Here is a 27,563-nt window from a genome sequence, read left to right as displayed (position 1 = left end):
GTGTAGACATAATGGATGGATGTTTAACCTGTTTGTCCCACAATGCTTCCAGCTGCACTTCTAAAGGTTTCTCTGTCACAGGCAACTCCATGGAGAAGCTCCGCCCCTTCAGGGTGGTGCCACTCTACAGCGGGGGAACCTTCGACAAAGACTACAACAAGAGGTACCAGCCAATCAAGTTCTCCGTCCCGACGTCAACAAAAAAGGTATCGGATCAGGATCAGCAGATACTCACGGCCCCGTATGCTCAGCATCTCATTGGCTGCCGGTCTGTTTCCAGGTGGAGCTCTTCGCCGTCATCACAGGCCACGGCAGCGACGAGAACGGCTGCGGAGAATTCTGCGTCACCTCCCACCACTTCCTGATCAACGCTGTTTATAACAACAGCCGCATCTTTGATTCCGCAGGTGAGGAAATGACGCTTTCTGTCATTTACACTGGACTTCCTCAGCAGGTGAAGTCTGGGAAGTTATCATGAAGTCTTTAGATGTTTAAATCACCAGAATTGACTGTAAGGACGTCTGATAAAGTTGAGTTCATTGAAAAATGTAAATTTAAACAGACAGAACTAAAGAACAGAACAGCTGCTAAATAGATTTGAGAGCAGAAAGTTTCTGAAGTCAAGAAGCAACTTAAAAACCCAACATTTACAAGTTTTGTTTTGTTTTTGTTTTTTTTAAACAAAAATTGTATTTCTTGTTTGAAAACTGACTGAATGAGCCAAAGGCCAACATGTCTGTAAATAAAACAGACAAAAATGTCATCAACAAACTTGTGGATATTTAAGATTAGATCCTCTCACCTGCTGTTCTTTTGTCTTCGCATAATTTTTTTTCAATAAAGTTTTTGTTCTGTTAAATTCAGAAAATAATGAAAAATGTCTTTTACACGTTCACAGAGCTCAGGTCGACCTTTTCTAGTGTCTTGTGTCGTCACAGTTTTCAGAAATTCAGTTTACGAAGAAAAGAGAGAACAGAATTTATTAAGGAATCCCTAAAATCAACAAAAAAAAAATAGCATGACTTGTAAAATTATGTAAATTGTGAAGTTGTTGTCAATTTCATTTTCTCTTAATCAGCCGGATGTTGAGCCGCTGGTTAAAGTTTAATTTGTTGTCGTTATCATTTATTTAACCATCATATTCAGCTAAAGTCAGTTAAATTCTTTTTTTTTTTTTTGATATAAAGCCAAATCACAGCATCTCAGGACACTTTCTATAGATCAAGACTGTACAATATGATATTATAGAGAGAAAATAACACAATAACACAATAAACAATGAGCAAGTACTAGCAAGGAGGAAGAACTCTCAATACAAAGATGGTCATTAAGGGTTTTGGATGTTAGGAGAAGGATTTTAAATTAGATTCTGGATTTTACAGGAAGCCAATGAAGAAAAACTATAAAAAAAAAAAAAAAAACCTTTAGATATATGATCGCTCTCACTGGTTCCTGTCAGTACTTTGGATCAACTGGAGACTTTTCAGACAGTTACTGGGACTTGTCCAGCCCTGAAGTAACTGATGCAGGGACCAGTTTATCAGCATCGCGCTAATATTTCTCATTTTGACAGTATATATATATATTTATCTATTGGGACCAACAGGAACAGCTCTGGGCTGTGCGATGCGGGTCAAAGAGGGCGCCGTACCAAACGAACACGGCACGTGGCTGTACGGACGAGGAGGCTGGTGTGACGGCCTACAGGTGAACCCCTGGAGGATGGACATCACCAAGCAGGTCAGAAATACATCAGTTAACATTCAGCGCGTTCACTGTCCTGTAGCTGCACAGGGTGACGTTTTTTACAAATACTAATTGATTAAATTAATATTTGTCATGGGCTGCCAGGTGGCTCGGTGGTTAGCACCGTCGCCTCGCAGCTCGAAGGTCGCCGGTTCGTGCCCCGGTGGGGACACCTGGGATCTTTCTGTCTCCATGTTCTCTCCGTGCAGTCCCTGCTTCTTTCATTTTGTCCTGAGCAGTGAGCAGAACATATCGGAGTGTTTGAACTGTTGCACCACCGTGGGCTTCAGATTTCTAACGACAACCATCGAGCTGCTATAAAAATTAGTTTCAGATATTTAGTTTCCCCTCAGGACTGATCATAATAACCTGTGTGATTCCTGAACTTACCACAGAGCGCCATCTTCTGGTTGAAAATGTAATTCTCTGGCACCATGTTTTATGATCAAACAGCTGCACCTTTAATGACTTTCTATTCAGCTGTACTTTGGATTTAATTTACAAATGCTGGCGTCTCCATGTGAGTGCAGAATTTATGTCACTGCAGCTTCACAGAGCGCTGCGTATGTCTGTTTAGGTACTATATATTATAATTATAATGTTTTGTGAAACTGTAGTGTTTGTCCTGAGCCAGCTTCAGATGTCGTTAGACTTCTGCTGTAAAAGCCTCAGAGCCACCAGAGGCTCTTTATCGCCGTCCTGACTGGTTTCTGCTCGAGCTCAGATCACTTCTGCACATTGCAGCCACTTGAGTAACAAGCGTTTGTGTTTCACCTGTACTGTGTCTGTAAAGACCTTTTTAACAGCAGACATTTTGGCGTGTCGTCGTAGGATTAGGAGTCAACCGATTATCAGACTCTGCATTTTCTTTTTTATTGTAATAATTGTGGGTTTTTGTTTATTTTTTGTGTTTTTTTTTATGTTATTTTAATACATATTTCGTGTTTAAATGTGCTGTTTTGGTTCTCACCGGGTTACTCATCCTGATTAACAGCCAATCGCTTCTTTCTCTTGTAAAACATAAATAAGACATTTCGTTTAGGTTTTGTGTTGGAGTTTGTGTTCTTCTACATGTGACAGCAAGATTTTGATAAATGTCACTTCTACATATTGGTCATCAGTCTCCTTGACTACTAATAATCATATCAGCTCTGAAACCACTTTATCGGTCGACATTAATAAAAACGAGTTTCCCGTTCTGTGTTTTTTGTCCGGTCTGTCTCACTGGGACAAAATGTCAGCAGTGAAACAACAACATTCATGACTTCATTAGTTAAAGTTGTTGTACTAATGCCGTCTCTGTGGTCTTCCAGCTGGACATGAGCGGCTCTGAATCCAACACCATCGTATACTTCGGCCTGTTCGGCGGTCGGGACCCTAATCCAGCTCAGAAGCCGGGTTACATCATCATGTCCTCTTTTCTCGTCTGCTACAAGTGACGGCACTCAGAACGCGGATCTGAACAAATGAATGGATGTTTTACTGAATGTACAATCAAAGATTAAATTTGTATTTTCTCACTGCTTTTTTTTAAACCTTTATTTATTCCTCTCTGATGTTAATGCTCCCTGCAGAGGATAGTTCGAGGAGCTGAGAGAGTCATCAGAGTTTCCCTCGCCTCTGTCCAACAGCTTCTCCAGAACCGCTGGAGGAGCAGGACTCTGAACATTGTCACACCCTCTCCATCAACTGTCTGAACTGCTGCCATCAGCCAAACGTTTCCGGAGCGTTAGAGGAAGAACCTCCAGAATGATCAGCACGAGCTGTCAGAATGCTGAACTGCTGATCCAGATATGCAAACACTTGTTTATTTAAATTGCTTTAAGTTACTGGATGCTGGAGAAATGATCTCTCATCCTGCCTGTACTGCTGTTGTATGTACAGCAAAATGACAATAAAACTTGATTTGATTTGGTGCAAAAATATCACCGGTCACTCTCACCCGGCGCCACCGACCGTTTGCATTTTTCTCAAGATGTTACCCTGAAGTCAACAAGAAGAATCCTGACAGCTGAACGGGCTCTCCATACGGTTCCTTTGTGTCTAGAGCAGAAGGTTCATTGTTCTGAGAGCGGCCTGTCCTCCATAATTACATGTGATCATGTCCAGTTTGAAACTTTGGGTTGAAGCAAGTGTTTCTTGGTGAGTCATCTTCCTTTTGTGCTTCTTTTTGGAGGCGAATCCTCTTAACTTCAGCAGCAGAGCAGCTGCTTCTCACTTTGTTATTTATCGTTAGTTCAGCGAGCATGTGCAGACTGCAGGTGTGCAACACTATCTGAAGTTTAAACTGTTATTGCAAAGCTTTCCTCTGTTAAAGCACTGAAATTATGTCCTCGGCTAGATATTTTATTTTCAGGTCCGTTGCCAAAACACAGCCAGCATTATTTTTATTTGTGTGAAAAACTGCCTCCGTTACATCTATTTAGTGACCTACCATAAGGGCACTTACCTCCAAAGCATGTCATTAAGAAGCATCCGTTTATTTTCTTAGTTTTTTATTTAAGGACATTACATGGTATTAAAAAAAACACAAGCATTAAAGGCCCAGTGTGTAGAACTTAGTGGCATCTAGTGTTGAAGCTGCAGAATGCAACCAGCTGCATGCAAGCTGTGCATCTACTCGAGTACAATGTTGAGGTACTTTTACTTTACATTTTATGCTATGTCATACTTCTGCTCCACCACATTTCAGAGACAAGTAATGTACCTTCTACTGCATTCGTTTTAGAATGGAGATTTTACACAATTAATCATTTAATAAGCTTTTAAAATCCAACATATAGGCTAAAGATTAAACCAGTGGTGTGTAGTCTGGGTCCCATTTCAGATGTCTGTTGTTAACAGCTCTACTAAATAGATTTTCTCTGTTAAGTTTCTCACATGGTTTCATTTCCATAAATGTTTAAATGATCTAATATCGCACCAAAAAAAAAAAAAAAAAGAACTAAATATTACAGTAAAACTAAAAAACTGAACAGATTTTATTTTTTTTCTCCTCTTCTGTCCCATTAGTTATGCGTCCAGCCGTCAGACTCGTCTGCTGTTCCTGGATATAAAACTGGATGTAAAGTCATTCAAACCTGCAGCAGCTAAACCGTAACCTGCTGCTGACACACTGAAGCTTCAATATTTATAATCTAATGTCAGATATAACAACATATCAGTCAGTGGGACTAAACCAGCACCTTTACTTTCATACTTTAAACACATTTTGCTGATTTGCACAGTGACATAAGTAGGATTTTTTTTTTTCTGTGTTGGTATTTTTACTTAAATAAAGGACCTGAATACTTCTTCCACCGCTGGCTGAATACCACTCAACTCATCCTTCTGTTCTGAGAATGAAAGAGACTCTACGGTGGCCAGTAAAACCCTAAAAGACCCTCTGTAGAGTTTGGTTTGTCCCTTCCAGGCTACTGTAGGAACATGGCAGCGCAACATGGTGGACTCTGTGGAAAAGCACCAAGGTAACACACAACTATTCTTGTTTTTAGACAATACAGCATGATTCAAACATAATGATTATTGTTGTATTTCTGCTAAGAGTCCTCTGAATCCTGCACACTGGACCTTTCATAGTAAAAAAATACATCATTGCATCTGAGAGTACAAAACGGTTACTGTTGTAATAGAAACGTTAGTGGTTACAGAGTCGGAGCTTATTATTTTTTATTCAACAGAACTGCTCAGAAGTAGCATCAGATGAGCTGTTTTCTCTCCATTAGCTTGGTTCAGGCACAAAACAAATTCCCCTGGCCAACAGAAACAACATTTCATGATGCCTAACTTGCTATAATTTAAAAACTAAAACTCCACTTCAGGGTGATTTGGTTTAAGACGTCTCCCTATCCTTGTCAAGGCAGCTACAAGAGAAGCACTACGGCACTGAAGTGAACTGTTTGGCAAAGTCACGTGTGAGGAAAGAGCAAAATGTTTTCTGAGCTTGATTTCCATACGGGCAGGTGCAGGTTAGACCTTGACGCAGGTTTCCCTGCAGCTCTTCTCAGTCTCAAACTGGTTGTCGTTTCCTAAACAGCCTCCGAACCAGAACTGAGCGCAGCCGTTGGCTGTGGCGTCGTAGTACCACTTCACCACGTACTCCCGACACGGTCCTGGATCCAGGATCTGTCTGCAGCGCTCTGCTGGAGGCGAGAAAACACAACGAGTGTCAGAGTTAACAAAAGCAGGAGTCTACCGCCGTGCAAGCAAACCACAGAGGACGCTCACTCTGCTCGTATTTATACATTTGCATCAAGTGCGAAGTACAGCAAAGGATGACTGGAAAACCACTGGTTGTTCTTGGACATAAACGAAAACCAAGATATTTCACCAGAAACACACCAATGTCATCGTCATGGTGGCACCACACGATGGAGGTCTGAGGCTCACAAAGGTCATCAGGATTCATCCTCTGATGAACACAAATGTGCCCCAAATTTCAACTCAGTACAACCAACAGTTCTGTTGTTGGCTGCCAGTTGGTCGCCCTGGAGGAGGTGGTGGAGCAGAGGGCGCTGACCAAACTGCAGGTCATCATGGACATCAACCCTAACACCTCGCACCTCCTCCATAAAGCTGTGGACAATCTGAGGAGCAGCTTCAGCAACAGACTGATACGACCTTCTGCTCCAAGGAACGTCACAGGAGGTCTTTCCTCCCGACAGCAATAAGACTCTTTAATGCTTCAATCTAAGCACATTCTGTTCATTTACACATTTCTGTATCTCTCTGTACATTTTATTGACTTTCTTCTATATTAAATTTCGATATTTTTATCTTATTTTCATTTTATTCAGTTTAAACCAGCATTTCTTCCTCCTCCAGACTCTGAGCAGTTACCTGATGCGTAGGCGTCAGAGGGAGGAGGCGGTGGAGACGGCGGCGGCGGCGGCGTCTTCTTCTCAGGTGGGGCCTTCAGAGTGGGAGCAGCCGGTCCCATGGCTCCGGTCAGCACCGTGCGATGTGTGGGGTTGTTGGTGTCGAGCTGTGGGAGGAACTCTGTCACCGGCCTGAAGGGCTCCCTGTCGAAGAACGGAAACCTCTGAGTTTCTGAGGCGGTCCTGTCGTCCGTCTTGGGTTTGAGCGGAGGGACCGGTTCCCTGTCGGGGTGAGACGCTGGAGCACCGGGCTGCAACGGTGGAGGGAAGGTTGGTGTTAATCTTTCCTCTAGTGTAGGTGGACATATGCTGAATAAAGTCAAACACTGCAAAAAAGTATTTACTGGCTATGAAAGAGCTATTTAAAATGCCCTCTGTGGTGACATGAACAGGCTTTGGTTTAATTATTTAGACCAAATTAAAGTTTAGAGCAGTTGAAGTATTTCCAAAGTAATTCCAGTTTGTTATGAATGTCTGTCAGTCTCAGTTACATTTACTCGAGTACTGTGCTGAAGTACAAACTTGAGGTGCTTGAGAGTTTTTATGTTGTTTTCAGCTTCACAACATTTCATTTCATTTGCCTTCACTCTGAGTCAGCTGGGATAGGCTCCAGCAACCCTAATGAGGATTAAGGTGTAGAGATGATGGATGGATCTTCCAGTGATTATTTGGAATAATCAATGAATTCCTTGGTTAATGACATTTCTAAAAATGCTTGCCCCAGCTGGCGTCTTCAGATGTCTAGTTTTCTTCGACCAAAAGTCAAAATATTCCAAAATGTTTAGTTTCTACCTATATATGACAAAGAAAAACAGGAAATTTTCTCCATATCTTGTGAAATTTCATTAATTTTTGCTTGATAAACAACTGAAATTATTAATTAGACAAGTAACTCTTTTGCTGTTGATGGATTGATTGATGGTTAATTGATTTCTTTGTTATTGTCACAAGTAGTTTCATCATTTGAATACATTTTCCTGATTACAAACTTAAGTCCTTTACTGGTACTTAACTTTTACTGGTAACTAAAAGTTTTCATGTTGTAGTTTAAGCTCCTATAACAGATTTATCCGATTCAGTCGTGATTTAAATAGTGACTGAGACTTTTACGAAGTTTTGTATCAGCTGATCAAGTAAATATCAACATATTTCACTTGATAAATATAAACTTTGACCTGCTGGTGGCGCTAGAGGAAGGTCAGTTGATTCCTAAAGTCATTGGGATGTTTCATCTGCTCACCATGAATGTCTGTGTTTATTTACTTAGTCTTGTCTGGTTATTGTAAGCTAACAGAAGGAGGTTGAAACAGCGCTGGGTTGTTGTCCTCACCACCATCTGAACTCTCCTGAAGTCTCCGGTGAAGGTCGGCGTGTCCGTGTCCGTCCTGTACGACGGTTCCCGAACGTTGCCGGAGACCTCTGGGATTCCTGGAGGGAGTCTGGAGCTCGGGACGGAACTGAACAAACGTCTGTTTCCGTCTTCACAAATATGACTCAGCAGTTTTTTCTCCAGAGCTGCAAAACCAGAAAACCACGATAGTGATTATACACAAATGTGACTATATATTATAGCATAGCATAGTGTAGTGTAGTGTAGCATAGTATTGCATAGTATAGTTTAGTACAGTGCGATACTGTGCAGTACAGTGTGGTTCAGTATAGTACAGCATAGCATAGCATAGCATAGCATTGCATAGCATAGTATAGGATCTTATAGTACAGTGTGGTTGGTTTGATTCCATCTCTGTAGATTTTCGATAAATCAGGTTTCCAGTACTTTGCGTGATTCACACACCGCACCATCTTCCCACAGTATAAAGTGCTCTCTGCATAGATATCACTACACAATGAAACTGTCACCTGGAAGGGATTTGAAGTCATCGATCAGGTAGACGTGGTCGCTGTCAGAGTCAGAGGCCATGAAGCTGAGCTCCTTCTTGAACTCTTCGTACAGGGGGTCGCTCTCGTTCACCACCCCGATCACAAACGTCTCGATGTTGCTCCCCTGAGCCTCCGTCACTGCGCTCTCCAGACTCACCGAGTCCCTCTTGTCAGCCTGACCGTCGGTGATGATGATGGCCACCTTCCTCACGCCTGCCCGCGCCGCCTTGAACACGTGGTTGGCCTGCTGGATGGCGCTGCCCGTGAACGTGCCCTCGCCCAGGTAGACCATGGAGCGCACAGAGGACTTGATCTCATCGCGGGTGGCTTCCTGCCCGAGGCTGACCACCACTATGTTGATGTGGCTGTAGAGGACCACGCCGACCCGCGTGGTGTCCCTGCTGACCGAGGCGCGGTCGATCAGCGCGTTCACAAAGTCTTTGATCACGTTGAAGTTTTCAGGGCCGACGCTCTCTGAGCTGTCGATCACGAAGACGAGCTCCAGGGGCGTTTGGCGGCACGTCACCCCACAGCCTGAGGAGACACAACCGGGGAATGTAGAGAGCTCGTATGTTCATTTAATGCAAACAAAGATTCAAATGTGACTTCATCAGCATCAACTTACTGCATATGGATCTCACTATTTTGATGATTTCATCCCTCTGTGGAAAGAGCGCAAAAGTTAAAGATATCTAGTTTTAAATGTAAAGATGTTCGGAGTTAAAATTACATAAAATTAAGAAAGGCAGTTAGTTCCTAGTGTGATTCTCACACTTGGGGGCATCGAGGGAGAGAAAAAGTACCAAGTAAAAGGTAGTTAAATGATTTATGTGAGGAAAGATTTATAGAAAATGTACATCAGTTTACATGTGATGGGTTGAAATGACTTTTTTGTTAACTGGTTTAGTTCAGTGAGCATCTCTTCATACTTACTGTGAGTCCGGGCTCTCCCTTCTGTCCCACCCTGCCCTGTCATTTGAAAGAGGTCATTATTTAGAAAGACATAATTTACTGCTACTCATCGAAGCATTTTGCAGTCAAGTGAAGAAAAAAGACAATGATTTCAACAAAAACCCAGCACCAGAGGTCCGACGGTCCCCGGCTCTCCGGCCTCCCCTCGGTCTCCCTTCTTGCCTTTCTCCCCTCTGAAGCCTCGGTCGCCCTGCAGGAGGAAAGACAGTTGTTTCTTCAGCCTGTGTGACAAAAAGTGATGACAAGGAGCATCCTGCTGTTGCACATATTCATACAACTTCCATCAAACACCACATTGTGATCTGCCCTGGCGCCACATCTTCAGCACTTCTTATTGCTTTAGCATCATTCCGGCTGATTAAGGACAAGTTTACTGATGTCATGTTTGCCAGGGCTTGTTAAATATTGAAATTATCCTCCAGTTCATTTAGCATACACAACGTTACCTTGTCTCCCTGCAGACCTTGTCCTGGAGGACCTCTGGGGCCGGGGATCCCCTGAAATCCAGGCTCCCCCTGCAGACAGTTCGAGTTACAGAAGAATTACAAAACAAGACGTAACTAATATAATTAAATCAGTAAAACGTTATTTTCAGCAGGACAAACCAACAAATCTTTCGTTAGAGTTCATCACTGTGTAAACAACGTGCTGTGTTATGTAGCACAGCAGCAGCAACAAAAACATCAAAAACACGTTTCAGCCACGAAAAAGAAAAAAAACAAATATGTAAAGTAGTATGATCACGTTTTAAAATTTAAAGGTCATTCTAAGCTGTTAAAAAAAACACTTTTTTTTTTAACCTCTAATTTTTTCTGGCCATTATTTGATAGTGCAGCAGCAGAGAGAGAGACAGCAAAGTGGGGGAGAAGAACCTGCGGCAAAGGGCCATGAGCGGGATTCGAACTCACGACCTCCACATTGGGGACTATAGCCGCTGTACCTGCTCAACCAGGTGATCTGTAGCGGCGCCCTTACCTCTAATTTTTTGAACAATTTACTTGTTTTTTCCTAAAAAGTGCTAATGATGAAAAAAAAAAGGTCAAAACTGTAAATATTATCCACATCAAAAAGGTGTTTAACTGTATTTAAATCAAGTAAAATATCCTTATTTTACATATAATTGATAATATTTTTTACCGCGTTCGCAGGTCTTAAACATGACTTTATTCCATCATGTTTAACGTATTTTTTCTGGCACATTTGCTGCCACATCTTTGCCATTTTTGTTTTAAATTTCTATTTTTACAGTGTGAGCACGTTCGTCTTCAGGGCTGTGATTCAGTCTGTTTAGGGCGCTGTTCTCCAATCACAATAATTACTTATTGGTGAGATGAGGTTGAGATAGATATTCATGAATAGTGTACATCATGCAGCTGCTGCTCAGACTGAATAAACGTAGACAGCAGGTGACAGCGGTACCTTCTGTCCTTGTATTCCTTCCCCGGGTAACCCCTGTGGACCAGGAGGTCCTATTTGGCCGACTGAACCCTGCAGAAAGAAATGTGAATTTCAAAGCATTAACAAGCAATATATTTAAAGCTTTCAGAAATAAGACAAAAAAGATTGTCTGAATACCTTTGAACCAATGAGACCGATTCCTGGTGGCCCGGCAGGTCCAGTAGGTCCAGGCAGGCCTCTGTCTCCCTGAAAGTGAAACCAAAATTATTAACTAAACATCCATCCATCATCTCTACACCTTCATCCTTCATGGGGGGCTGGAGTCTATCCCAGCTGACTCAGGATGAAGGCAGGTTCACCTGGACAGGTAACCAGTCTATCACAGGGCTACACTTAGAGACAGACAACCAAGCACACTCACATTCACACCTACGGACAATTTACAATCACCAATTAACCTCAGCATGTTTGTGGACTGTGGGAGGAAGCCGGAGAACCCGGAGAGAACCCACGCTGCACGGGGAGAACATGGAGACTCCACGCAGAAAGATCCCGGGTGTCCTCACCGGGACGTGAACCGGCGACCTTCTAGCTATGAGGCGACGATGCTAACCACCGAGCCAATAACTAGACAAAGACTACAAAAATAATAATAATTTAAAAAAAGAAAACCTCTAAACTTTTTGATGAAACACAGAAGTATATGAAGCAACAGCCACCACAGCATGCAAGCTATGGATCAGTTGATGTCTGGAGATGGATCAAATTACAGCAATTTTTCTTTATCTGACAAGAAACAGCAAGTTGTGGAAAAAAAAAACTTGGATTACAATCTCTTGAAGTAATCCTACTGTGAACAGAATCCCTGGGGAAGTAAAGGAAACAATACTGCCATCTCATTGAATGAAGTTGTACCTTTGGTCCCGGTAATCCCACGCCCTCTGGTCCGACCTCTCCTAACAGGCCAGGAGGCCCCGGGAGTCCCTGAGACACAGTTTGTAAAAGTGGAGCTGAGTGAGGTTCGGAGTAACTGTGAAGTGAGAACAGAGGCTGTGATGTACTTTATACTCACCGGAGCGCCGGGGAAACCGTCGCCTTTCAGCCCGGGTGGCCCAGCAGGCCCCGGTGGCCCTCTGTCGCCCTACAAACCACAGATACTTGTGCTTATTTACTGGGGAGGATCGATAAAGAACAAACTTGAACTGAACTCACCTTGGGTCCAATCAAACCATTTCCCGGCTCTCCCACAGCTCCAGCTGGACCTCGTAGACCCGATTCCCCCTGACAAAAATCACAAGTAGATCAATTGCTGCTGGCGAATGTTAGGGCAACTTTAGCCGAGCAGACGTGGACCAACCTTAGCACCAGGTATACCCCGGCCTGGGGGTCCAGTTAACCCTGGTGGCCCCACACTTCCTGGTTCCCCCTGGGAGTAAAAGAACTCATCAGACTTGCATGACACAAGATAACAAGGTGGGATTCAGACATTTGGAGTTTGATTGTAAAAACTATCTTAGGTTTTAAACTGACTAACTGATTAGTCACCACCAGAAAATAAGAAGTAGATGTTTTCATATTTATTGCTTTGTTTAGGCAGTTTTACATTTTAATTTTTGTTTTTAGTTTTTTTCACCAGTTACACTTTCTTTAGATATTTTCATGTTTTTCTCCCTTATCTTTGTAAAATGAGTGTCATTGAGTTTTGGCCCATTAGTGAGATTTAATGTACATTTTAAAGCATCACATTTGTTGTGGGGAACTTGTAATATCAAATTCTACACAGTTTGCTAACACTTTACAGGCAAAACGACTAAAATACGTGGACGGTTGATCAATAAAGACGATATCCTTAATTGTTTCTCTTCCTCCTCTCACTGGTTTGCAGACAGGTCAGCTCTGGGCAAAGGAAAATAAGTTCATTTCATCCATCCATCATCTATACACCGCCTAATCCTCACCAGGGTCATGGTGGGCTGGAGTCTATCCCAGCTGACTCAGGGTGAAGGCAGGTTCACCTGGACAGGTAACCAGTCTATCACAGGGCTACACTTAGAGACAGACAACCAAGCACACTCACATTCACACCTACGGACAATTTACAATCACCAATTAACCTCAGCATGTTTCTGGACTGTGGGAGGAAGCCGGAGAACCCGGAGAGAACCCACGCTGCACGGGGAGAACATGGAGACTCCACGCAGAAAGATCCCGGGTGTCCTCATTGGGACGCGAACCGGCGACCTTCTAGCTGCGAGGCGACGATGCTAACCACTGAGACACCTTGCAGCCCAATAAGGTAATTCTTAAAAGCAAATTCCTGCATTTTCCAACCTGTATCTTATTTTTTTTCTGCACCACAATGTAAAACAGACACATTTTTCGCTGGAGAGCAGCAACATCATTTTAGGTTTAAAGCTGTGGAACATCTGTGTAAAATTACTCTGACATTTTTACATAAAATGCTTCCTCTGTGCGTGTCCATACCTTCGGCCCCATCGGCCCCACAGGACCGACTGCACCTGGCTGCCCTCTAGAGCCCCTGTCCCCTCTGTCTCCCTGAAAAACATTACACAAAAGTGTCCTCTGAACAATCCTCTGAATCAAATGTGACTTTTAGATAATCACTCTTTGGGACATAATCAGAAGACGATGGGCTCTTGTAACTCACATAAAGCACAATAATCATCCATATTTTTCCATGCACTCTGTATAAACTGCTACCTTCTCTCCTGGGACACCTTTACCAGGAGCCCCGTCAGGTCCCCTGGGCCCCTGTAGCCCAACGTCACCCTGTCGTCATTTGGAAAAAAATCAGTACAGGTGAGAGAGGACACACCGGCTGGTAGGAAATATACAAAGAGGAAACTGGTTTAGGTGATGCTACCTTTGGTCCCGGGGCTCCGTCGTCTCCTGGCTGACCCGGTATGCCTGGCAGCCCCTCGGCCCCGGGGTCACCCTGAGAGAGAAACATGCCACATAAAAGCATCAGAGGGGGAACACAGAGAACGACATAAACCAGTGATTATTCCCTGGTGTGCAGAAATCACTGAAGGGAAGGCAGCAGCTTATAGAACAAGGGTTATGCAGTCAATGTGAAGTGAACCATCTTTGCAGTATTTTGAGTTAAAAAACTAAAAAGACACCCTGTGGGGAGACTTTGATAAATTTGCAGGAAAAAAAGGGCACAATATGGGACCTTTAAAGCCAGATATACTTTAGTGTGATAGGTGAGCAGTGCCGCAGTGCATAAAGGACTTACTTTGGGTCCTGGTTCTCCCACACCTCTCTCACCTGGCAGTCCAATCTCACCTGGGAGGCCCTGATTCCCCTGAAGGTAACATTCACACAGTCGGTGAGGCGTTCAGGGTGTTTTTATATTGTGGAGCTAATGTAGTAACTGACAGATAACAAGGAGCGAGTAAAACATGAATTTAAGAATTTCTGTGATCTGTTTGTTGAAAACAAAGTTAAATGGGACAGCTTGCATTTATTCCACGTTTAACAATTCCCATAAAAAAGAAAATAAAAATACTTTCACATAGGCAGAGAAGACAGATCTCCACATCTATAAGTGTAAATCTTTTAAAAAGCACAAATCAACTACCTTATACCACTTGGACCTGCTTGAGTTCCTTGAAGACGTTCCACGTCTCATCCAAGAGGCTTCATCAGTTCTGACTGACTAGTTGGGAGTTCCACATACTGATATCCTTAAAGAGCCATTAACACCTGAGTTTCGGTTTCAATTGGGGGTTTGTTGCTAACATTGAAACTCAGGTGTTAATGTCTCCTTCAGGATATCAGTATGTGGAACTCCCAACTAGTCAGTCAGAGCTGATGAAGCCTCTTTGATGAGGAACTCAAGCAGGTCCAGTTGCTAGGATTAAACTATGAGAACAACTGTGACCTGGATGACTGAGAACCTTCACAGACCCCTTACTCATAGACTAAAGCCACAGGCCAATTTATTATTATTGTATAGAATAAACATCAAGTAACAGCCTTCACATAATTTTATCTATTTGTGAAGTAACAACAAAAAAAAACAGTTATTGCAAGTTTCCAAACGATTTTTTATTTGACTAATTTTGTTGAACAATTTTAACAAAGAACTGCAGCGTCTTATGTCGAGTGTTCTGGTGAGTATTACTGGATAGTGGGGAGATCGACTCAAACTGGGGAAAGACACTGAAATCTATTTTAATTTGAAAATACAAATTATATACTCAAATATAAATTGAAAAATCTGAATTTGAGCACAGAACATAAATAGAAGTGCCGGAAAATCTAATCTAAGAAGCAAACCTTCAATTAACCTGAACTAAATGTGTCTCTGATGATAAATCGTCCATCAGCAGCAGCTTCTTCTGAACCCGGTGATTGATTCAAACTCAGAGGCACCTGATTAACAAATCCGCCGCATCTCACCGTCACATTTGTCTGATTAAATATTCTAAAATTTTGCCGCAGTTAGACAGAGACTCAACTGACTGCCAGTCACAGTTAGTTTGTGTTTAAGAGACAAATATGGTTCAGCTAACGGAGCTCCCTCCTCTGTCCTACCTTGGGTCCTTGAATCCCTACACCTGGAATTCCTCTGGGTCCTGCGGGTCCAACTGGGCCCTGATCACCCTGCGAGAAAGAAGATTAAGTGAAGAATAAATCAACAAATCAAACCAAGGCAAAGGGAGCAGGTGGGAGATGCTGGTAACTTTATTTTATGGTCTTTCTTTTCTAACCTGATCTCGCTGACAGGAAGTCAGAGTTACAGTGTTATAGGATTAAGGTCTTCGGTTTGAGCCGTGAGTTTCTACCATAAACATCAGTCAGCGTCAGCAGTCTGACAGTAATGCAATTTTTCTGACATTCAAATACATTTAGATCGGATTTTCCAGGAGAAAAACATTCACTTCAGGCTCACAGATGTAAACATCACGACGTGGCCCTTTACAGAAACTTTACCTTTCTGGCAAACCTTTGACGATGCCGTCGCAAATTTGCAGCAATGTCATATTTTCAAATGTAAATTAGATTTGTGGCAAACTTGCGATGGACTTCTGGTTAACTTTGTGGATGACTTCATACATTTCAGGCTGCCAGTCCATCGCAGGGACACAAAGACGCAGAAAGTCAGTCACCTGCACACCTAGAGTCAATCTGGAATCACTGTTTAGCCACTCAAACTTTGTCCTGCATGCAGACATCCATCATGCACACATGGGAGGGACGAAATTTAGGAAACTATAAACACTAGCCTTAAATTATTGCAATTTCCTCACATCCTCAGCTGTCCCTGTGCATGTCCACAAAATAGTCTAAATCAGGTTTATTTGTGTGTATGCGGTTAGAATGCCACTCCTTCCAACAGACAGAGCATTTGTGCAATTATTGCCTTTTCTCCTTGAAGTCCTAAACCAGGAGCTCCAACTGGACCTGGGATTCCTGGCGGTCCACGATTGCCCTGATGAAAGATAATAGAAATGCAATGATTGAACATCCGTGGATGAAAACTGAAAACACAGATAATGTTGCAGTGTCAGTAAAGGTTGAGTAAACATCTGAAGGGTTTGCTCACCTTGTCACCTTTGACCCCGATGCCAGGAAGCCCACGGTTGCCCCTCGGACCGTCGTACCCCCGATCACCCTAAAACAAAGATGATGAATCTGACGTTGCTGTTCTCGAAGCAGTTCTTTAGATTTAATCGTATACATTTTAATGAAACAGATTGTTTTGCTTTTCACCTGCAGCAGTCAAACGTACAAATGTCACGTTTTTGTCCATCACAGAAAAGATGCAGAGAACAGGTCGGTGGCGGTTTGGATCTGATATGTGATTTTAGTACTACTCTTATGTGTTATGTGTAAAATTTGCATTTTTACATAAAAGTACAAACACTGTCTACTATTTATTAACCATAAGCTGATTTAACTGTATAAGGACAGTAATAATAACAGTAGCGCACTTTCTTAAACTGCAGTTTTAAGGTGTTGCATGAACACGGATGTTGCTCACCTTCGGTCCTGCAAACCCTTCTCCAGGAGGTCCAGGGTTTCCTTGTGCTCCAGGTGGTCCCGGTGGTCCCTGCAACAAGCACAACGAAAACCTGCATGTGTGAAGGCTTTAGGAAAACATTAAATAGCAGACAGCCGACTACGAGATGGAGGAGAGGGCTGTAAGACGATGTGGCAGAATCAGTGGTGCAACAGGTGGCAGCCGGGGTTGAAATGGATTTGAAAAGTTTTAATTCGCTGAGAACGAGACATCAGTCTGGTGTAGCTTTCTATATACTCCATCAGTGCTGTTGGTCGTATGAGTGTATTCATGTCTTCCAAGATCCTGCCACTCATAATACGTAACTAAAAGTCAACCTTATATGAGATTTTAACGCAATCACATCTTTTATCTTTGTACTCACTAACAGTCCTGGTTCTCCTATTCCAACAGGACCTGTGGGACCTGGTCTTCCCTGAATCCCTTTTTCACCCTGTAAGCAGACAGCAACTTTAAACACCTTCCAGTAATTCATCAGTCAGTGATAGGATTTATTCTATCATTAAGACTGAACAACAATTTATCCTCTATTGGAGAAACCAACCTATTTAACAAGAATGGTCTCAAAAATGTTCTGCAACTCCTAAAATGTGTCCATTAGAGGCCCAAAGTCAAGCATAACTCCTTCATTGGGTTTTATTCATATGAGTTTAAGCATGGATTTGGGAGAAAGGCTGCACTGTATGACTATGGAGGAGGTTTTTACAGTAGAGTTCATGTAAACGCGTCACCTTGGCTCCTGGGAATCCAATACCGATGTCTCCTGGCGGTCCAGGTGCACCGTTGGGCCCTCTGTCTCCCTGTGACAAGTAAACTAGTTCAGAGGTTTGTGGGTGATGTGGTAGCAACACAACGCTGCAAACAGATCAGCAACATGTTAAATGAAACGATAAATCCCTTCCAGAAACGTACAGCTGTCCCTCTCGTGCAGTAAGTCATTTATAAACCACCATCTGACTTTTTAAACATAATTTCTCCTCACTACACTAATACTACATAACTGTAGTAATATCTGGTAGAGAATACAACAAAAAAACTTTAATTCAGTCAAACCACAGACTCTGTAATTTTATTCAATCTTTTATGGCTTTTAAGGGATGAAGAACGTCTTTCTTTCTGTAAAGCCCAATCTAGATTAATGTCTGGACATTTTGGCGAATGTGTTGTAAATCACTTGTGATTTCCTCTGGATAAAGACGTCTTTGTTAAAAAGCTGCAGAACAGCTGTATGGTGATGGAGGCATCAGCATCTTATTAGCCTTGGGCACACATTTTAAAGGTCGTTTTTCTGGGGCCGTTTTTTGTTGTTGCCAAAGCTGATATGTGACAATACAGACGCTGTGTAGGGAAGCGTCCAGGGAGCGCTCCATGTGGTTAATGCTGCAGATGAAGGACGCCGTGCGACTATTCTGAGGAAAAATGACCCCAAAGCTTGAAATGATGTTCACTAACAATGATTTGGGTCGATCAAATAATCAGGATTTTACTGACAACATTTATGATAGAAATATGTTTCTAAAGAAAACTTAAAAACATAAAAAAGTAATTGTCTCTGAAACTACAAATTATAATATTTACATTTCTGTTTGTGTACAAATTAAAGAAATGGGACATAAAATGGCAATTTTGGACTTAAGAGAGAGTCAGGTGCTTCTGGTGTTAACAGCCTTATAAGTCTGACTTATAATTTCATTCTTATATTTTTACACCTTTTTCTCATAAACACAATCCATCCATTGTCTATACACCGCTTAATCCCCACTTGGGTCGCGGGGGGCTGAAGTCTATCCCTATCCCTGCTCCTGGAGCCAGCCTCAAGTGGCTGTTCAAGGAACTGCAGATTTTGAAACTTTGGCGTTAGCTTCATTTTTCAGATTCTGTAGTGCTTGCATTGACGTACAATCCAACCAAACCAACTAGCGCGCTGCTGAAACCTAGCAGAGTGGACATGACAGTCAATGTCCATCACAGTGCTTCTTAAGCTCTCTGAGGAACTTACTTTAGATCCTGCTGGGCCCTCAGGTCCCATGTCTCCTGGTGGTCCTGTCGCACCCTGCAAACCAAATACACAAGCCCTCAGTGCAACACATAATTTAAAAACAAATGTTTTAAAAATCCTCCGTAACAATTTGTGAATTACTTTTTGTTTCTCTGACAAAAACGTTGAGCCCTGCAGCACTTAACAATCATTTATGAAGTAAAACTGAAGCGCCCGTGCTGTATGACCGATCTGCTGGGTCAAAACCAACCCACCCCCACTAAATGAAAAATACACCAGGATTAACATCAACGCTCGTGTCTTTCATTCCATTCGATTCTCAGGCCTAGCCCTCAAAAAAACATGGTTGCGGGGACACTGTGCCAGTAGCACAGAGGAGGAAGAGTGGTGCTGGGCGGCCAGGTCCCTGCACTAATCCCACCACACAAAGTCTGTTCCTGCAAAAGAATAATATCCTGCAAGCCTGGATTCACAGCTTTGGATAGCCACATTGGTATCAGGATTACCCATAATCCAATATTCACATTCCATTAGTGCAGAGTTGAATAAAAGACAAATTCCACTTCCATTTTTCATATTGGAGAGAGAACGGACTGTCTGATGTCGACGTAGTGTGATCTCTGTGTAGCAATATGACGGGCAGGCGGTGGACTGTATGTTCGGCGGCGTGAGGGACGAGAGGTTCAGGAAAAAGAAGTTAAATTCTGACGATAAAATATCATGTATATGTCAAATATTAATTTGATTTAATACATCTAACAATAAAGTAATGTTTATCACAGTTAATATTTGGTAATAGTTTAAACCCGACTAATAGTCTTCCAGCAGCGCCGAGATAAAAGTGGCTGATGGTATGCCAGTCCTGGTTTAGTGGCATATTGGTTCTACAGTGCCGCTCTTGGATGGCATGCTACTCCCAGTATAGAGGTATATTCTAATTGTACAGCACTGCTCTCAGATGGTGTGGTTTATCAGAACATAGGCGTACCTCTTTCCAACACAGGAGCTGCTTAATATTGAATGGCTGCTCTAATTCAATGCCACTTACCTAGCTTTATGACATTTTTATTTCTACCTTAGTGCACAAAAACGCGCTTGAAATAAAGAAGCTGTTCTGTTAATTTCTGTTGCAGTTGATGGTAAAGCTTTTTCATGACTGTTTATGGATGCAGCAGGTGTTAGCCTTAGTGGTGGTGTCCCTACTGGGAAACAACATATTGTGACACGAGTAAACGATGATCTAGGGTGGTATATGTTGGTATGAAATGGAATGAGCCTCGTTACAGCCGCATTTTAAGTATTCCTGATAAAAAGACACAATTAAAAATTTCTAATCTATATAGTCGGATGTATGTCGACTATTTAGTGAGCTAGGCTAAGCTAACCACAGCTACGTTAGCTCAAATATAAGCACTTGCTGCATTGACGTGTAAATTAATAATTACAACAAGGCATTTTAAAAGCCTGTAGCCAAGCAACAGAAAGGACCAGAATAGTTTAATGTTTAGTTATTTCAATCACAAGAATACATTCGTGACAGTGTTTGTCCTAAAGTTTCGTCATAAAATCTACACATCGTATACTAGTTGGTGCTGATATCAGAGTCTGAATATCAACCAACAGCAGCAAACCACCATCATATTTATATAAAATATAAGCACCATACCATCTAAAAGTAGCAGCGTGGAACTGGAGAATCAGAGCTACAAGCTAAACAACAAGAGAAGCATGTGACAGACTGCAATTTTGACCTGATGATGGCGGTGGATGAAATTCAAAAGGTTTCTGAAAGTTATCAGACAATCATGAGAATCCAGCAAACAGTTGTTGAGATAATTCACTCAAAACTACAAAAGTGAATCTCACTGTGGCAGTAGAAAGTCAGAGGAACACCAAGTCCGTATATAGGATCCATCCACTGGGAACCATGAATATTAGTGGAGACCCAGTTAATCAAGTAGATGTTAAATCATTCCACATGGTAAATGAAAACTTAAGTTTGAAGTTCAGGTCTTTTTTCTTACTTTTTTTAGCCTTCAATTTTTGTTACAGCTACTAGCAATTCATTCGGCAGTAAGCATGAAGAAACTAAAATCACATCAGGATAGAACTACAAAACATCTACTAGAGGTTTTTAAACTGATCAAACCAAGATTCATAATTGTCACTGTTCACCTCCGACAGCAGGCCACTCTACCTGTTCTCCTTTTGGTCCTCGTGATCCTGGAGGTCCCTCAGGTCCCTGCAAGGCGACACTTAACTTAATTATGAGGACAAAGCCTGTGGCATTTGTTTAAATACCTCAGCAAATAATGAACTTACAGCGTCGCCCTTTTCTCCAGGAGTGCCACAGTCTCCTCTCTCTCCCTGTGAGACCAAACACATAATTAGATCTGTGGAGTTCTTTAACGAGAATAAAGCTGAACTGAAATAGCACAGAGTCACTCACCTTGTTGCCCTTATAACCTGGACGGCCCTGTAAAAGTTTAGAAATCAGTGTTTCATCTACTAGGCAGCATGTTACTTGGTAGTCGGGCCAAAAAAACGGGAAACATTTTTACCTCTGGACCGTCACCTCCAGGTCGACCGTTCAAGCCAGGCTCCCCCTTTCAAAAGAGGCCGATTTACAATTAGCTGCACACTAAAACATTTCAGAAAGACCTTGTTTTATGACTTACCCTTGCTCCTTTTGAGCCAGGTGACCCTCTGAAGCCTGGGTCTCCTTTTCTACCCTGAAAATAATACAGGCACAAAGATGAAGAAATACAGAGCCGCCCAAACAGAATGATTATCCCATACAGCAGAAAACTAATGTCTTCATATGAAACTCCTCCATTATGACGATGACAGTGTTTTGTTTCTGAGAACTCACAGGACTTCCTGGAGGGCCTCTCTCTCCTCTTTCACACAAGCACACTTGGGCTTGTGGACACTAACAGAGAGAAAAATAAAATGTCAGTGCGACCATTTACACCAGTTAACTAGAGAAGCAAAGAAGAAAAAACTCACCCCTTCAAATGCGACTGCACCCTGGAGGCAAAACATGACAGAAAAATGTGAATGTCAGTTCAGTTTCATTTACGAACAGGAAAGATCAGTTCATTATTTGCTCATGACCATCGGTGAGATATTGGATCCTTGTACACACACTTGTTAAAATCCCCAAAACAACCGGACTGAACGAGAACAACTGCAAATGAAGCTGATGCGTTCTGAGTACAGTCGTGACTCGATAATCCGACACTAAATGTAAAACCTTCTTTTATGTCGGATATCAAGGCTGTCGGATTGTCAAGACGGAGGTCCAGATACAAGGAGGGCTTGATGCTGGAAGACTCATTAGTTGTTCATTATTGTTCATAGTTGTTATAATAACTAGTAGGGCTGGTCCCAGTAGAACTTTCTGCTCTCTGGATATTCAGGCCCAATTAATGATGAATATCTGAATATTCGGTGCGGTGGGGGACACTTCCACCCCGGGGCAGCGCTCTGACGGGGTGGAAGTGTCCAGAACACACAGGCAGTACTTGGCTGCTGATGCTAGTTTAGTTAGCGCTCACACTTCTGTTTCCTCCATCGGTGGCGGCGGGGGAGTGGCAGATACGCTCCACCGTTACCATCCATGTTTACTTCCATAAACACTGAGCATGCTCGCTGCGTGTGACGTCGTCGTGTGCTCTTCTGCGCATGCGGGACACTTTTGGGTCGTATGAAGTTCACACAGCAGATCACATACAAGTCGCATTGAAGTGGAAACGTGAAGGAAGTCACAAAGAAATCCTCATTGAGCATCAAGTCCTGCAGTGTGAACGTAGCCAATCTGTGGGATTGTTCAGTCAGATAATACGCCGTCATCCTGATTGGTGACATTAAATGTCATGTTGGAGTCAGAATCCAAGGCTGTCGGTATGCTTTCGGATTTTTAAGGGTCGGAGTATCATGTCACGACTGTATTTGTGGTGGTTTTGTGTCTATGTTAGAACCTTATGTGTCTCTTTCACTGACTGTATATAAAGATGGACGAACCCTCTGTTACGTCACTCGTAGGTTCTGCAATCATCAGTTTTGAAGCTCACTGGGCTGTGTTTTTGAGCAGTACTTGACTCCTACCTCCAAGGTAATCTCTTTGTCGCCATTCTGTTGCTCGTTGTCGTGGGTTTTGAGTTGTTTTGCTGTTCTTTGGAGCTGCTTGGTGCTGTCCCCTGACTCTTTGGGTCTGCGCTGTAGGCCTGTGCAGTAATCCATCCACGTTTATGACCAGATTAACCTCCCCAGGGAATAATAATATTTAAACACTACATATGATTGCGAAAATAAATGTTGTTTGCAGCCTTACAGCTCTTCTGTAATGAAATAACATGACTTGGCAGGTTTTTTTTTTTTTTTTAGTTTTGATCACTTGACGCATGAAAAATGGAAGCAATCTGATAAAAGACAACTTTGCAGAATATAAAGTGTAACAACTGAGTGGTTAAAACTACATTTTCATGAGACAAAGGCAACAAGGAAAGGGGTAGAGAATCTATCATTGTTGATGTTGTGCTTTCATTGTGCAAATTTTTAATAAATGTATGATTATTTAAATTATATCAGACCAAATCAGGCGCTGAGGGCACCTGAGGATTTGCAGACCAACTGAGCAAAGAAGGGAAGTAATTCAGCTCTGTATTTGATGGAACCACTGGATATCTTCCTCTCTCATCTGCCCATCTTTTCTGCCAAATGTGAATGAATAATATCACACATGTCTGGAAAGCAGAACAAGCCATGCCAGTCTGTCAGACAGACAGACCCCGACCCCCTGCAGATATGTGACATTTCTGTGTGGTGTGGAAAATGCAAAGCAGGCGGGAAAGCACCGCCATGCAGACACAACTCGGTGACTTAAGACTTGAACCCGCTGTGAGGACAGAGTGTGCAGGAACAACACAAACACACTGGAGACACCATGTGGAGCAGCATGAATAGGCACAATCTCAACCAGACAGACACAGCAGCAGCAGATGTCAAAAATTTTTCACACTTCCAACCAAACAAGATGGAGAATGTGAGCGACGTCAGATGGCTTAGTCAGTTTAAATGAAGTTCTAGGTGTCAGTGGCATAGCTAACCTCAATTTGTTATGAATCTGTTCTTGGCAACAGTTAGGATGAAATAGCAGTGTTAGGATCGTTAACCTAAACCCCAAAACCTGTCAGCGGGTTTGAAAGGCGTGTTATCTTTTAAAAATCGCCCTAATTTCACTAAGTTATGTTTTATGCAATTACATGACATATTATATGATATCACTGTGGTATATTGGACAAAATAGATTTGGGAGTTCTCTCTAATTCTAGCCAAGGTTGAGCCAAAGTTTCCAAAGAGGTGCTGGACTTTGTCTTGCAGTGAAACATGAGCCCACAGAGAGTAGAAATATGACAGGAGGAAACAAAATGAGCCAATAAAGTCAGCAACCTCCAACATGTGCGTTTATGACCGGTCCTTTTTCTTCATATCCCACACATAGCTGCTTTATTAAACATGACCATTATTTTCAAGCCCAGGACTTGTCCCTCATAGCACAAAATCAACTGGTGTAGCTGTGATGCAATGATGCACTTTAAGATGTTTCTATTGTCAGCACAGGCATCATGTCACTGGAAGCCAACACTCACCATCTCTTTAAGCATCTTCTCCTCCAGCTGAGAGTCAAGAAGACTTTGGACAAACTGCTGAGCAGGCGTGCTGGCGATGGCGCGGAGCTTGGCGTTATTCTGACTCTGCTGGGCGATATCCGACAACCCGACGGCGAAGAACTTTATGCTGTGACCTTTGGCCTCTGCAGCAGCCGCTATCACATCTGGGTTACGGGGATGATCGACTCCGTCCGTCATCAGTACAGCAACCCTGACGCTGTCCACCGGCGTCTCCTGCACCAGCAGCTGCGAGGCGTTGGTGATGGCATAGGTGGTGTAGGTGCCGTGCCCGATGTAGTTCATTGTGCTGACTCGACTGTGGAATGAATCCAGGTCTTTCCACGCTGAGAATCTGTGCTCGATGGACACGGAGCTGCTGTATTGAAGTGCAGCCATTCGCACCTTCAGTGTCCAGCCGGCTACCTGCAGCATGGAAAGCCGGGTGCTGAAGCTCAACACAAAGGCCTTCTGCCTCTCAAATAGGGATATTTTTGCACTCTCAGAGCTGTCCAGGATGAAGGCCACCTCCAGTGAACATGTCAGACCTGTGGGAGAAGGACATTTAGACTCTGGTAAATCTAGAAATATCTATTGAGAATTTTAGAGGCCATGGCTTTGAGAGATAACAATACTAATTTTAGGATTGGTGGTTTAATTCCTGGTACCTCCTGTTCACATGTCAAAGTGCTCTTCAGCGAGACATGAAGTTGCTCTCAAGTAGTGGACCAACAGCGTGCATGGTAGCTCACTGTTAGCAGTATGTGATAACATCATCAGTTGATGTAACTGGAAGTTAAACCTGCAGTGTGGAACTTTTGTCTTCCCCCTTTTATCAGTGACAGTAATCACACAAACACTGTCAATGTGTCGTTATGACGTATACCTCGCTATCAATTCTCTTTTAGACTGAAATCCTTCCTCCCAATGGCTAGTTTCTTTTTTTATCTTGATCATCAGAAACTTTTCGAGCACACTTCTCAGATTTGTCCTCCACAGGCTCCATCATAGTTGACATGGACTTCTTCTTCTCCATTGCCACTGTTGCTCGCTGTTGCTTGGATTTGGTTAGCACCGTCGCCTCGCAGCTACAAGGTCGCTGGTTGGCGTCCCGGTGAGGACACCCGGGATCTTCCTGCGTGGAGTCTCCATGTTCTCCCTGTGCAGCGTGGGTTCTCTCCAGGTTCTCCGGCTTCTTCCCACAGTCCAGAAACATGCTGAGGTTGATTGGTGATTGTAAATTGTCCATAGGTGTGAATGTGAGTGTGCTTGGTTGTCTGTCGCTTAGTGTAGCCCTGTGATAGACTGGTTACCTGTCCAGGTGAACCTGCCTTCACCCTGAGTCAGCTGGGATAGACTCCGCCCCCCATGACCTGAGTGAGGATTAAGGTGTAGGGATGATGGGTGGATGGAAGCTTGGATTTGAGGAATTTGACTTTTTTTTTGGATAAATGACGAAACCATTAATCATTGCAGCTCCACTGTGAACTGGCCTTCAAACCATCCCAGGACAGTCTGACTCTAAAAATTGACTCGTCCAGGTGAGACCTACCTGAGTTTGTTCACTAGTGTATCAGCATTAGTCTCAATGTGTGCTGATACATCTAGTTGGTTAGAATTACAAACATACAAAGGCATGATGGCAAAAACACAGCTACAAATAGGATGAAACAATGTGGTACTGTCCAAGGGAATGACACGCATCAAATCTTAATTAAAATTTCTTCGGTTAGACAGTTTTTAACCTTCAAACAGTTTATGCATCCTATGAATTGTATTTTATGAAATGAATGCTTCTCATTTTCTCAATGTCTTGCTGATTTAATATTTTTCACGCTTGTTCTCAGTTTCTTTTTTTTCCTGACAAATTTAAGGTAAAGAAAAACTGACGATGAACCCACCGTGACCTGCTGAATTTCTCAGTTCTATCACTTGAATAAAAAGCAGCACTAAATGCAAAATACATATTAAAAACACCTACGAAAAACACAGGTTTAGCATGACTCATGCAAGCGCTTCTTAGGCATATTTTTCGTGATGCGAATCACTGGTGGCCTGAATTTTATCTTGTTGTTGTCTGACTAAACAGTTGAGCATTTCACCCTTTCCTGAAGTCTGTTCCGCCCACAGAATCCAGTGACTAACATTCACCTTCAACATGTGGAGACCTCATATAAAAAAAATTACCATTTCCTCCATCATCATGCAGCCTGTAGTTATTCCTGCGTCCTGTCTTTCTTCTTTGGCCTGTGGTGTCATGCACAAGAGCCAGCAGCAGAAAGCAGAGCGCCAGTCCTCTGCTCAGGTTTCCCTTCAGCAACATTTCCATCCTCGCAGCTGACAGCAGATAGAGAGCTTGTTACAAGAAGAGCAAGGAAGCGCTTTAACCTACAGTATGTGCAAAGCATGACAAATTCTCTCAGTGTCATAAGATTCCCCTGTTTTATGTGTTAGTATCACGTACCCTGCTAACCACACCCAAGTGCAGTTTCACAGTATTGGCAGTAATGATAATGACACCTAATTTGCTCAGATGATACTGTTCCTGCATCCATACTGAAGATGTAAATGCACGGAAAGCCAAAACAATCTGTGCAAATGCTAATTTGTCTAAACAGGTTTTAAATATTGCAGCCTTTAAATAACATGAAATAAAACTTATTTCATGTGCAGTTTAAAAACTAACTTTTCCCCATCACTGACGTGGTCCAAGCTGCAGCACTCACATTAAAGTTGTCATTCAGACTGTAACGTGACACCACAGCCACATAAATGAAGAGTACATACATGCAAAAACGTCTGGAATCCAAGGGAAAGGTGCCTTTTTTACCTCCAGTCTCATTTAGCTGCGGCCGGTGCTCGAGGTCCAGTCAGCTGTGGCTCTTTGGGAGGCATTTCGCCGCGGATTCGGGTCCCTATAAAGCCCCAGACTGAGATCAAGTGAGGACCATGAGATGGGCTGATGT

At 42.7% G+C, this 27,563-nt stretch overlaps 2 protein-coding genes across 2 annotated transcripts in view; one reads left to right on the top strand and one right to left on the bottom strand.

Moving 5' to 3' along the window:
• LOC103370331 (uncharacterized) overlaps positions 1-3,270 on the top strand; it is a 10,073-nt gene extending 6,803 nt beyond the window's left edge. Inside the window, exons 9-12 of the mRNA XM_008299357.1 lie at positions 82-206; positions 281-407; positions 1,607-1,740; positions 3,060-3,270. Coding sequence (XP_008297579.1) covers positions 82-206; positions 281-407; positions 1,607-1,740; positions 3,060-3,185 — 512 coding nt within the window. The 3' untranslated portion in view covers positions 3,186-3,270. The remainder of the gene's footprint in view (positions 1-81; positions 207-280; positions 408-1,606; positions 1,741-3,059) is intronic.
• A 954-nt stretch (positions 3,271-4,224) lies between these two features.
• Positions 4,225-27,563, bottom strand: col28a1b (collagen, type XXVIII, alpha 1b). The gene is made up of 35 exons (XM_008299355.1): positions 27,428-27,563; positions 26,785-26,934; positions 24,580-25,145; positions 21,935-21,955; positions 21,798-21,857; positions 21,604-21,657; positions 21,487-21,531; positions 21,375-21,401; positions 21,248-21,292; positions 21,123-21,167; positions 18,926-18,979; positions 17,658-17,726; positions 17,291-17,359; positions 16,888-16,956; positions 16,450-16,518; positions 16,267-16,335; positions 15,438-15,506; positions 14,134-14,202; positions 13,759-13,830; positions 13,596-13,664; positions 13,359-13,430; positions 12,232-12,300; positions 12,087-12,155; positions 11,947-12,015; positions 11,790-11,858; positions 11,052-11,120; positions 10,896-10,964; positions 9,923-9,991; positions 9,586-9,666; positions 9,438-9,473; positions 9,130-9,166; positions 8,484-9,038; positions 7,954-8,138; positions 6,586-6,874; positions 4,225-5,888 (listed from the first exon to the last, which is right to left on the bottom strand). Exons 2-35 carry the CDS (start codon positions 26,924-26,926, stop codon positions 5,716-5,718), a joined length of 3,594 nt encoding a protein of 1,197 aa, XP_008297577.1. The 5' UTR covers positions 26,927-26,934; positions 27,428-27,563; the 3' UTR covers positions 4,225-5,715.

The sequence above is a fragment of the Stegastes partitus genome, unplaced genomic scaffold, assembly GCF_000690725.1.
Source record: "Stegastes partitus isolate 25-593 unplaced genomic scaffold, Stegastes_partitus-1.0.2 Scaffold1405, whole genome shotgun sequence".
NCBI lineage: Eukaryota > Metazoa > Chordata > Actinopteri > Pomacentridae > Stegastes > Stegastes partitus.
The sequence above is the reverse complement of the archived record's forward strand: the minus strand, read 5'-3'. Positions and strand labels throughout refer to the sequence as shown.

Coding starts and splice junctions, on each gene's coding strand:
- col28a1b (XM_008299355.1), bottom strand. CDS start 26,926: ATGGAAATGTTGCTGAAGGGAAACCTGAGCAGAGGACTGGCGCTCTGC. Junction 12,016..12,086: donor ATGGTTTGATTGGACCCAAG/GTGAGTTCAGTT, acceptor TGTGGTTTGTAG/GGCGACAGAGGGCCACCGGG. Junction 9,167..9,437: donor AGGGAGAGCCCGGACTCACA/GTAAGTATGAAG, acceptor CTCTTTCCACAG/AGGGATGAAATCATCAAAAT.